Here is a 13,124-nt window from a genome sequence, read left to right on the forward strand (position 1 = left end):
AAAGTTGTACTGAAAATATATTTATTTACCAATTATATTAGGTAATTTAACCTTATTCCTATTTTGTACAGACAGTTCTTGCTCCCCCAGATGTCCAGCAGCAATATTTATCAAGTATCCAGCACCTCCTTGGAGATGGTAAGATTCTTATTTGTAACCTGGAAAATAATTTTAATTTGTTCATTTGTATTATTGAGGGATTCAAAAAGTGAACAAGGCTTTTATATTTGTTTTTCCTTGAATAGGCCTGACAGAATTGATCACGGTCATCAAACAAGCTGTGCAGAAAATTTTAGGAAGGTAAGGCATTTTGCTTAAACTTTTCTGACTTCCTGATTCTGGTGAATAAAAGAAAAATTAGAATTGTTCTGGTGAAGCTGGTAATTTAACAAATGGTGGTTTGTAAAACTCTGTGTAACCTAATATAGACACAGCCCTCAGATTATAAATCCATGTTCTGCATTAGTGCTAGCTTTTTGATACTAAAGGAAAAGGTTTAATGTTTCATTGTTTATTGATTGACTTCCAAACAAACCATAAATATTTGGGTCATGAGATAAAAGGCCTACTTTAAAATCTACCTCTGAGCCTTTTATCTTCCATTTATACTAGTAGTATCTATAATTACAGTGGGAATTTTCTTGTGAAATCTACAGCAAGATTTGTGTGGCTCTGTAATAATGACACTTAACTAATGGCTGATTTCTTAATTTACTCTAGTGATTTTACTCAGCAGTTTAGGTTTGACTGAATCTCAAAGAGTAATCTGTTAAGAAGAGAGTGTGTATGTATGGAACGTGTTGTATAATTTCAGTTTATCCTGATTCCTTTTTCTCTGCTTCTAGCGTTTCTCTTAAACATTCTTTGTCACTTTTGGACTTGGAGCAAAAACTAAAAGAAATCAGAAATCTAGTTGAGCAGCACAAATCTTCTTCTTGGATTAATAAAGATGAATCCAAATCTTTATTATGCCATTATATGATGCCAGATGAAGAAACTCCATTAGCAGTTCAGGTGATTAATTCATAACCATTTAACCAAACCAGCTACTCTATATTTAAAAAAATTTTTTTTTTTATTATCTCTTGAAATTTAGATTTCTGAGGCTCTTGAAAGGTAAGTGATTAAAAGGCCTTTATTCAGATGACTTAAGTAAAACTTCATTAATTTAGAAAACAAACCAATTATGACTAATTTCTACTTAGAAACATAATTTTAGATATTCAGCAAGTTTTTATTGAGTATTAGTTACGAGATAGACATTGTGATGTATGATTCACATACAAAATGAATATTTACATTATACTTGGGGAAATTCAGGAGACATATTCCGTTCATGTGGCTAAACTATATTTATATGAGATCCAGCAGCAAAAGATAGAGCTGATAGCTGGGGCAAGATCATGAAGAGCTTTATATGCCAAGATAAAGGTAAAGAGTCTGAACTTCAATTTATATACAAAGATAAATTTTAACCCAGTCACTACCACAATTACAGAATCTGCTTTTTAAAAATAAATCATGTTGACAGTATCAAAATGGACTAATGAAATTCTGGTCATCCAGTTGAGAAACAAAGGCCTAATCTAACAGTTATCAACTATGGTGTTGCTGCATAGTGGTATTTCGTAGGCAGTTGTGATTTAAATTAGTCATTGATTAAGAATAAGAAAAATGTTGGGGCACCTGGCTAGCTCAGTCAGTGGAACATGCAGCTCTTGATCTCAGGGTCATGAGTTCGAACCCCACGTTGGATGTAGAGATTACTCAAATAAATAAACTTTAAAAAAAAAGAAGAAAAAGAAAAATGTCAAAAATTGCAGATTATATACTTCATTTTAAAATAATTATATATTTTTTGTATGTAAGCAGTTTATACCCATTCTTTACAATTAACAGAAGAGTATCTCACTTGACATCTGGAGAAACCTTAAACCACAGAGGCTCCCTAAGCCATACCTTATCCTAGATGCCCCATTAGAACAATGACTGCCATGGTTTTCATTGCCTGCTGTTTTTCCCTCCCCTAAATACCCCCAAGATATGGGGGTATCTGTTTGTGTGTCTAGATACACTGCCTCTTGAGTAGGCCAAAAAAAAAAAAAAAAGGTTGCAGCCCTTTAAGGGAACCCCATGACCTGAAGGATGGAGGCTAAACTAAACAAGCAGAATAGATGGAATGAAATTAGTAAAAGAAACAGGAGAAACCTTACAAATTAGAATCTCAAGGAGATACAGTAAGAGTATTAAAAAAAACTTTCTGGAATAATAAAACAGTTTCCAAATTTTAAAATTCAATAGTGGGACTAAAAGAGAAAATGATTCAAAAGAGCAGGTGAGGAAAGGAATGACAGTCACATCCTACCTGATGAATTAGACCCTGAAACTTCAGATTGAAAGGACATAGAGAGCCCCAGACTTGATGAAAAAAGACATATAAATTTTGACAAAATGTCTTACCAAAAGAAAGAAAAATCCCAGCCTTCTAGAACCTCAAAAGGACTTTTTCTTTGTAAATATATTCTATAAATGTGTTCAAGAGGGGCCAAATAAACAAGGATCTTACAAAGTAATATCTTACTTTGACTCATTATTTTTTAGTATGGTTGACACGCAATATTACATTAGTTTTACATGTTAAACATAGTGATTCCACAAACTTAAATATTATGCTGTATTCACCACAACTATCATCTGTCCCCCTATATCTCTATTACAATATCGTTGATTGTATTCCCTGCTGTGCTTTTTATTCTCATGACTTATTTATTCCATAACTGGAAACCTTTATCTTCCACTCCCCGTCACCCATTTTGCCCAGTCCCTCACTGCCCTCCCCCTGCAACCACCAGTTTGTTCTCTAGATTTATAGGTCTGATTCTACTTTTTGTTTGTTTAATTTTTTTGTGTTCCACATATGAGGGAAATCTTATGGTACTCTTGTTTTAGTCTGACTTAATTCACCTAGCATAATAGCCTCATGTCCATCTATGTTGTCTTAAATGGTACAGTCTTATCATTTTTTATGACTGTGTAATATTCCGCGCGTGTGTGTGTGTGTATGTGTGTGTGTGTGTGTAGAAATATTGTATGAGCCAATAATTCTATCATTGGGTATTTACTCAAAGAAAAAAACACTAATTTTATGTATGCGTTACTGTTTATTGCAACATTATAATAACTAAGATTCCGATTCATGTTTTAGATAGTACTTACCTATACATATGAACTTTTATAGTTGTCTTGAGTTTAAAAAACTCATTTCTTGATTGTTAATAGAACATAGACCTGTAGATTTCCTGAACTCTTGGGGTTTATTAATACAATTAGTTTTATCATAACTCTACTAATATTTGAAACCCTAAAGTATGGCATTTTAATTTCACAGGCTTGTGGGCTTTCTCCTAGAGATGTTACCACTATTAAACTACTTAATGAAACTAGAGACATGTTGGAAAGGTATGTATACTACATGTAATGGAAAACATGTGTTATATTTTGAATGTATTTATGACTTTTTAAGCTTTTTTTAAACAACATATGCAACATAGTATGTTGTTAAAATTACATTTTAAAATTTCCCCCCATCTTTAGGTAGGATATCCTACCCAGACCAATGGTTCTTTTATTAAGGTGATGAGAGAAATGGGTTTTTTTCAAGATGCCAGTGCCTTCCTTAAGCCATCTCCTTAGCTTAGAGCTTCTGAAATACTAGTTAAGGGACTAGAAGATAATTAGCATTTATATTTTGAAGAAAGCTCTCATTGGTTCTGATATACCCAGTGTGTTAGTAAATGTTTAACAACTACCTCTGTAAAAAATAAACAAACCAGAAACTGAAATTGTAGCTGCAGCAATTCTGACTACCAACTTGAAATCACTTGATACTGACTTGAGGACTCCAGGAGAAATGTACTTTTGAGCCAGAGGTAGCCAGCTCCAACTAATCCTCACATATACCACATGTACACATATGCTGATGTGTGTACACTCATCCCCTCCCCACACAGACACTCAGTTTTGAGATCTACCCCCACTAATCCTCTCAGGATAGACTATACTATTCCAAAAACTTTGATAAAAAATTTTACATCTTCCCTAAATTGAGAATTATTGTTTTAAGTCACCCAGAAGACAGCCAGGGTGTTAAAAATGGAGAAAGCACCAGATGTTGCATTACAAGACCTAGATTCAAGGTTGGCTTTCCTGTTTATTAGCTGTTCAATATTAGTTGAGCCACTTAACCTCTTAGAGGTAGTTTTATCATTGTAGAATTTGAGTAGTAATACCAGTCTTACCCACTTTATCTTATGTGGCTAAAACATCAAAGTTTTTTTATCCTAAAGATGATTTAGGACCTTTTTCTCTAGTTGTGTTTTCTGAGGAAATTATATCCTCTGCTTATAAGATATTTTCATGATCATGATGAAAATCAGCAACTTTTTAAGGTTAACTCAGCTACTGAATCTACTATCTGAATTCATCAAGTTCTGGTCTATTAAAAAAAAAAAATTCTAGTCTCTTGACTTTCTACAATAGCCATCTCCACATTATTTCTTACTCAGATTTCTACCAAATCACTCCATGAAGTTCCAGAACAAGTCCTCAGTGATCCCTTCCCAAATCCAGTCAACCTGTAATGTTCATCTTACTTGGCCTTTCTCTTGATAATTATCACTGGTTGATCAAGCCTTTCTTAAAATTCTTTTCTCATGTGGCTTCCATGACAATGTAATCTCCTAATTTCTCTCCTCATTCTCAGATTATTTCCTCTTAGTTTCCTCTATGTCCATCTCTCTTGTAAATATTAGTTTTCTAAGGTATTTGTTCTTCATCCTCATCTGTCCCAAGCAATTTCATATTTACTCATTGCTTTAAACACTGTATACTAATAATTCCCAAATTCATAGCCCACCGCTCCCCTGAGTTAGTCTGATTTGAGAGCTCTACATGTCAAAGATCAAATTAATCAGTTCAGTTAGGCATTTTCTAACTTAATAGCACATATATATTATTTTTTATATCAAAACCATTTGGGGACACCTGGGTGGCTTAGCAAGTTAAGTATCTAACTCTTGATCTCAGCTCAGTTCTCAATTGTAGGGTTGTGAGTTCAGGCCCCACATTGGGCTCCATGCTGGGCATGGAACCTACTTAAAAAAAAGTTTTTTTGTGAGATACTCACATGGTATAACTAAAAGAGCTTGAACTTAAAGACCTAAAAAGGCCTGGGTTCAAATTCTAGCTCTCTCATTTACTAATTACATAGCTTTGGGCAATTTCTTCATCCCTAAGTATCCAGTTTCTCATCTGTACATGATAATAAAATTTTCTATCTCACTGGGATATCATGACAGAGATATAAAGCAAACCAATATTTGTGACTATGAAACAATTCCTCTTAAGAGTTTCCTGAAGAGAAGTAATACTGTTATTGATATTTTTTAAAACAGATTGTACAAAGTGCTGAATAATATAAGAACATCTCAGAAAATGGGTGAAAACTTTCATTGTTTTATGCTAAATAATAACTCATTTTTTATGCTTAATTTTTAAAGATTAACTCCTTGATATATTCTTACAGTGTTTCAGGCTATGATATATTCTTACAGTGTTTCAGGCTATAAAAAGTAGGTTGTGACTGGAAGTGTTGGTGGCTGTCAAAGATAACAACATAGTTACTGAGTTTATTTCCTTTTCCATTGAAAATCTAAAAAGTAATTTATCCTTCTTATTTTGTATAGTCCAGATTTTAGTACAGTTTTGAATACATGTTTAAACCGAGGTTTTAGCAGACTGCTAGACAATATGGCAGAGTTCTTTCGACCTACTGAACAGGACCTCCAACATAGCAACTCCATGAGTAGGTAAGATGACAAAAAATGTTATGAGTCTAATGAATAGTCTAATAAAAGAGTTTTGGATGTGTTTATTTTTTGTTCCAGGTAATAAAAAATTCTTAGTGGATAAATTTGATCATTTCTCAACAAATTAAATTCCCTTAAACCAATGACTCTAGAAGCTCCTTCTGGATTCAATATTAAAAATTTTATTTGTTCCCAAAATTTTGCCACTATATGGAAATAAGTTGTGAAAACTACCTTTCAGTAAGCCAAATTCTAGTTCTTGGAACTTTTTTTTTTAATTCTTTAGAAAATAAAACTGAAAATGTATTTAAATACTATAAATCATAATTGGCCCACATAATTCAGTAGTTTGGTCATTATAATAGCCAACCATTCTTGTTATAATTTTCCATTTCACGAATTATCTCCTACTTCTACAACTACATAGTGTATTCATTTTAGCTCTTACTGTAGGAATGGAAGTATTTAGTTAGTGCAATTAGTAATTTTAATCACAATTATTTCTGTCATACATTCATACTACTAAAATGTATCATATTGTTTTATTATATCCTTTTCTCAACATGAATATTTTGGATCTCCTGTTGGAATTTATACTCTTCAAAAACCCGTTTTGTAGTTTTTTATATTAAACTCAGAAAATAGGAACATCTGGTGGCTAAGTGGTTGTAGGGACATCTGGTGGCTAAGTGGTTGAGCATCTGCCTTCGGCTCAGGTTGTGATCCCAGGGTCCTGGGATCAAACCCCACATTGGTCTCCCTACACGGAGCCTGCTTCTCCCTATGCCTGTGTCTCTGCCTCTCTCTGTCTCTCATGAATAAATAAATATTTTTAAATAAATAAATAAACTCAGAAAATAAGTACTAAACCAATGTTAACTGACTATAAACTAGTCCATTAAAATGAAGAGAGACAGTAAGTGATAGGCAGTATGTATGTGCAATATCCAACTTAATTTTTAAATAACATAGGACAAGAAATTAGTTAATTCTCTGGAACCCTTTATTGTCTAAAAAAGAATAATTTGCAATTAACATTGAGGATTTGGAATGCTTAGAGTGATAACATTTATTTTCTGAAACAATTTAAATATTACCTTAAAGTCTATTATTAGGAGTTCTTTAAGTTATACAAAAATAAATTTCATACCCTATATACTTCCTAAATCAAGTGTTAATAAATAATAATAAATAATAAATTAATAAAACTTCACTATAACCTCTATGTAGCAAGGTGTTATTTCCCAAAGAGTGATAAAGAATTGTTATAGTTGTTTTAACACAAATACTTGACCTTCTACACTGAAGAATTTCAAAAAATTGTGTTATAGCCACATCAGCCATTGAAAGTCTTCCTTTTTGAACTCCTACAATAGTCAGTGCTTTACTTTCCCATGAAACCTATGCTTTTTCACCTAGAACTGGAATTGTATTTCTCAGTTATGTTTTAAGCCTCCTCTCAAAGTCAAAGACTATCTTATGCCCTTTCATACTTCATTACACACACTAGGTATTCAGTAGATATGTATATGCACATAATATATAATATTCAAGAAATGACTTAAAAAGTAAGCAGTAAACATATTTTACCTATAAAACATATAAGGTGCAATTATTAGAATAATATATTCCTCATAATAGATGTAAACTCCAGAAACAGTCTATAAAATATACAGAAAATTAGTACATGATTAAGATGAGGAAGAGATGTATTATTTAGTAAATGATAAGACAGATTAGTCATTTTATAATGACTGATGTAAAATAATAATAATAATAATAAAGTTAGACCCTTCTGTACCACACACATAGCCAAAAAAATCCAGGAGGTTTAAACAACAAAAACATAAATGAATAAATGAACATTTGTCAAAGTTCAAGATGGAGAAAGTCTAAGAATGAAAGTAAAGAACTTCACAAAAGAAAATGATAGGTTTGGCTGTAAATTTAAAACTTACAGATCAAATAAGATTTATTATTAGCTTTATAATTGTTATTAAATACAAATGATATGTTGAAGGAAATGTTTGCAAACTATATATCATACAAAGAGGTTAATGGCATTATGGACACATCAGTTAAGGAAGGAAACACCCAAAGAAAGAAATGATCATAGACACAAACAGGTAACTCTGAAAAGAGAAGTAGAAGTGCCAATTTCTCCCTTCATCTAGCATCTATTTGCTGTACACCTACTATGTTATCAGGCACTGTACTAGGTCTCTGTCCTCATGGATCTTAAAATAGAAGAGAAATAGACAATAAACATCATTGATACAAACTGTGATAAGTGTTAAAAAGAAAAGAACATTGAACAAATGATAAAAGTATTTGAACAAACATGGAAAGTCAGGAAGCTTCCTTGAAATAATTTAAACAGAGAACTAAATGATGAGCAGCAACTAAATATGGCCTTGGAGTGGAGTGGGGCAGTTGGGCAGAAGCCACAGGACAAAGACTTTAAAAAGAGGAGGAACCCAGTACACTTGAGGACCTGGAAGAAGCTGATGTGACAGCTAAATGGCTGGAACTAGGAAATGGAGTGTGAGATCAAGTTGAAGAATTCAGAACATGCAGATTATGGTTGTCAGGTTGAGAGTGCTGGGGAGTCACTAGAGAAGTGGCAGGAGAGTTCATGATGGGATTGACATTGTAGGATCACTTGGATTGCTCTGTAGAGAAGGAATTGGGAAAGGAGAATTGGGGTGGAATATAGCAATGGATGAATGAAGACTTGTATTAATTGATTCAGCAAGTATGTACTGAGCACACACTGTGTACCAGGCCCTTTACTAAGTGTTGTGTTAATACAGTGAGTGAAACAGGCATGGTACCTAACCTCACAGACCTTGTAGGATAGCGGCGTCTTTAGTTTCTATTGAAGAAAAATTAATGTACAAAGAGAAACCTCAAACAAGTAAAAACATGACAGATTTTGAAAAATGCTACTATAAAAGAAATAATGCCTCATTTTCTCAGAAATACATAAATCTCTACACTCCTTTTTTTTTTATGCATTGCCTCAAATCTCAGCATAGCATACTGGTTAGATAACATAATTCAGCATTTTCATGACGTTTAAAAGGAAATTTCTAGTGTAGCCTCAGATATAAATATATGAAGTATTACATTTAGTGTAATAAGCCTAAATCTGTAACCTACACAAAAAAATTACTTCATTGTTTCTAAACTGTTGAATCATTTTACAGTCATTATATCATCCACAATCACACAAACATTCATTTATTCACCAAAAAACTGATTGTTAAACACTTAGAAGTTAGAACGTCACTGCTATGGTCCAGACAAGCCTGGATTAGGTTTGGCAATGGGGAGAGGTAGATAAATTTAGGAAATATTTAGGATTGTGGAGGGGTTCAATATTGTCAGGATAAAGAAGTGCCAAGGTAAAGCCCAGACCTCCTCTTACACAGCCAGATAGATAATGGTGTAGTTCACTGGAGTAGGGAGAAGAAGCGTTCAACATTGCTAGTAATTAAGAGAAACACAGACTAAAACTGTAAGATACCATTTTGAGCTATCAGACATACAAAGATTTTTTTAAAAGTTAATGCTTGATGTAGAAAGAGGCATAATGAAGCAGGTTTTCTCATACACTGCTGGAGAAGCAGAGGGCATCTCTCAATATACATTATAAACCTTAAAAATATTCATACCCTTCAGGCATCTGGGTGACTCAGTTAAGCATCCAAATCTTGATTTGGGCTCAGGTCATGATCTCAGTCTGGGACCAGCCCCACCTTGGGCTCTGCTCGATGCAGGGAGCCTGCTTAGATTCTCTTTCTCCCTCTGTCCCTCCCTCCACTTGTACACTCTGTCTCTCAAATAAATAGAGAAATAAAATCTAAAAAAAAAAAAAAAATTCATACCCTTTGACCCAGTACTTCTGTGTTAAAACAAAGAAATATTTAAGGAAAATTAGGCAAAAACTTGCCCAATTCCAGGGAGTTGTAACAGCTGGAGGATGAATTAGCTTTCTAATCATTAAAAAATAGATTAAAACTTTAGAAGAACTTTTAATAGGATGGAAAAATGTTCATCACATAATAAAAATATAAAATATTGCTGAGGAGTTATAATCTTGGTTTTAAAAAATGCACAAAAAAGTACAGATATGTATAAAAATTACTGGAAGAAATTATGATGTCAGTTGTCATATCTAGGGGGTAGAATTACGTGTGATTTTTATTTTCTTAATACATTTCTGTAAATATTCTTCAGTGACTATATTGCATTATAATTCAAATGTTAAGTTCCCACAAGGTAATTTCAGAAAATAATTATTACTTTGATGGTTTTTCAGTCTTTCCAGTGTCAGCCTGCCATTAGCTAAGATAATTCCAATAGTAAATGGACAGATCCATTCAGTTTGCAGTGAAACACCTAGTCATTTTGTTCAGGTAAGAAAAAAGCTTGGAGGTATTATTAAAAACATTGTATCTGGTTGTGGTTATTATTTGTCGGACATAAAATTATATTTCTCTCCTGTGACATTTGTTCAAAGAAACCAAAAACATAAAATCACATGTAGAGTGTGGTAGGATGCCCCATGAGAGCAAGCTTGTATCATGGCAAGTTTATGAGGTTGGGAATACCTCTCTCTGAATTATGGTCCAACACCAGTTAGACTTGCACTTTTAGTCCATATACATTCTAGTGGTCAGTTGAACTTAGCGTGTTAATGTTTTGCATTAAACTGTTGGTAATAACATTGAGCTGTGAGACCAGTGGCCCACTTCCACAAAATTTGAGGATACCAAAAAAATTTTTGTGAAGAAGTAAAGCATTTTAGTATTAATAAATATGACTATTAATAGTGTACCAATAATCTGCTCATGAAAAGCTGCGCAAGCAGTACTACCTATAACTCCATCCTCTCTTAGAAAAGCATTTTGGAATGCATTGAGTAAGACTGATGCTATTGAAATAGTCACTTTTGTTCCACATAGTTTTTATTCTGAGTCACTCGCAAACTTGGCTTTAAAGACTAAAACTTGTTATTAGAAGTAAAAAATTGTGGGGTGCCTGGGTAGCTCAATCAGTTAAGCCTCCAACTCTTGATCTCAGCTCAGGTCTTGATCTCAGGGTCATGAATTCAAGCCTTGTGTTGGGCTCCACGCTGGGTGTGTTACTACTTAAAAGGAAAAAAAAAAAGTAAAAACTTGTTTGCAGTACACCTCGATTCCAAACTACTGAAGTAATGGACAGTGAGGAGACTCTAAGGCCTAAGTGTCAGGATGCCATCTTCTCAGTTCCCTGTGTCTCAGACAAGTTAGGTTATCTTCCTGTACCTTCTCCTTGGGAATGTGAAAGGCACTGAGACTACAGATTGTATTACTTTCTTTTTGTGTATGGTGTCAAGTTTGTTCTTTACATTCTTATTTCCCTCACTGTTCTCTCCAGTCTTCTGTGTCATCTTTCTCACGTTGTGGCAGGCATTCGTATTGCAGAAAGAAGAGTGAAAAGGACTGATCTCATTTCACTTAATTTTAAGCTCAATTTTTTAAAATTAAAAACCTAGTTTAAATTTTTAATTTCTTGTTAATTTGATCTTCACATGTTATGTTGGTGTGAGAAAAAAAGGTGGTAACTTCTGGCATTTAAACCTTAACTTTACCTTTCTCCACTTTCATAAAAGCCTCTGGCTTCATCAGTAAGGCTGTTCATCATGGCAACAAGTATGAAATCCAACCAAGGATGATTGATACACCACCAGCAGCCTTAATACTTAAGTAATTCATGTACTACATTAATTAAAATATTTTAATTGATTATTAAAAGATTTAAATCTAATAAAAAACACCATTGTTTAGTTTTTGGATGTGACGGAATGTAGATTAAACATATATACTACACTACTAATTGACAAGATTCTCACAAGTTTTTTTAACCATAATTTCTATGAGTTAAAATGCCATTCTTCAGAGAATTTAACTATGAATTTATTGAGAGCAAGACTTGCCTAAAGCTCATTTGCGTTTTCTGATACTCAGGAGACAACATAAAGAACAGATTCACTTACTGTTCGATGCTCACAGGGGCATTCAAATGCTTCTGTGTCATGGATCTTGTCACAATCTGGTGAAGCCTATGAACCCCTTCTCAGAATAATGTCTATAAATGCATATTACAAATAACATAGGTTTTAAAGAAAACCAATTGCGTACAGTTTTCAAAATGTTTTTAAAAATCAAATTTATGAAGCAGTATTGCTTTTTTGTTCATATATTAAATAACAAGATTTAATGGCAGTTCATGCAACTTCCACAACTATCATACATGAGAATATAGGATTTCTATTGAGGACAAATTGATAGGCCATGCTACTACTATCACAGTTGGTCTTTCATAATTGAAAGGAATACTAGTTCTTAGTTAAAGATAATGAAAATTAAAATGTGATTTTTTTTATTTTTACATTCATAAATCTCTTAAGAACCCTTGTTCTAAAGTGTCTATGTGTGGTTTATGTATGTATATGCAACAATATGTGACATGCTACATTTATCCTATGTTAGATCTTCTAAAAAAAAAGTAATATACCTCACAACCACGTTATGTCAGCTTCTAGCAAAAGCGCCTTGACATCTGTATCTTTAGTACTGTAATCATTTATTCAACATAGTGTATCTGACTTGGCACACAGAAGAGTCCTTTGAAGACTCTTTTGGGTCTTCCACTCAAAGTCACATGTGAATACTTATACTCACCATCCTTCACATAAGAACCTAAATAATAAGCATGTCCTAGAATTTATTGTGAGGAAAAAATATTCCTTTCATGAAATGATTTTTTTAACTCTGCCATAAAACAGGACTAAATTCATTGCTCAAATTGCAGAAGTGGATTCAAATTATCTATATTTCTTACGTACTGTAATGTTTTACTGTCATCTTTGCTAGGATCTGTTGATGATGGAGCAAGTGAAAGACTTTGCTGCTAATGTGTATGAAGCTTTTAGTACTCCTCAGCAACTGGAGAAGTGATTTCTTTTCCTTCAAGAAAAACTACAGTGGAATTCACTTTTAAAAATACACTGAATAAATCAACTATATATAGGGTAATGATTTGTTACCAAAATGCCTAATAAAAAATATATTCTTAATCAAAGTCTTCATTTCATAATAAAATAGATTTATTTGGCATCTTAATATATTTTTTTAAAGTCACCAACAGACTAGTTTTTGTGGTCATATCTGAGGGTACACAGTGTAGATATTTGTTACTCCTTGGACA

The 13,124-nt window shown here is 33.2% G+C and overlaps 1 protein-coding gene across 1 annotated transcript in view; it reads left to right on the top strand.

Annotated features, from left to right (window-relative positions):
* The window catches only part of PEX3 (peroxisomal biogenesis factor 3), a 32,608-nt gene extending 19,688 nt beyond the window's left edge, over window positions 1-12,920 (top strand). Inside the window, exons 6-12 of the mRNA XM_041737987.1 lie at window positions 72-138; window positions 246-300; window positions 846-1,014; window positions 3,389-3,459; window positions 5,745-5,867; window positions 10,192-10,288; window positions 12,791-12,920. Coding sequence (XP_041593921.1) covers window positions 72-138; window positions 246-300; window positions 846-1,014; window positions 3,389-3,459; window positions 5,745-5,867; window positions 10,192-10,288; window positions 12,791-12,874 — 666 coding nt within the window. The 3' untranslated portion in view covers window positions 12,875-12,920. The remainder of the gene's footprint in view (window positions 1-71; window positions 139-245; window positions 301-845; window positions 1,015-3,388; window positions 3,460-5,744; window positions 5,868-10,191; window positions 10,289-12,790) is intronic.
* Window positions 12,921-13,124: the final 204 nt, after the last annotated feature.

This window comes from Vulpes lagopus, chromosome 2 (genome assembly GCF_018345385.1).
Source record: "Vulpes lagopus strain Blue_001 chromosome 2, ASM1834538v1, whole genome shotgun sequence".
Lineage (NCBI taxonomy): Eukaryota > Metazoa > Chordata > Mammalia > Carnivora > Canidae > Vulpes > Vulpes lagopus.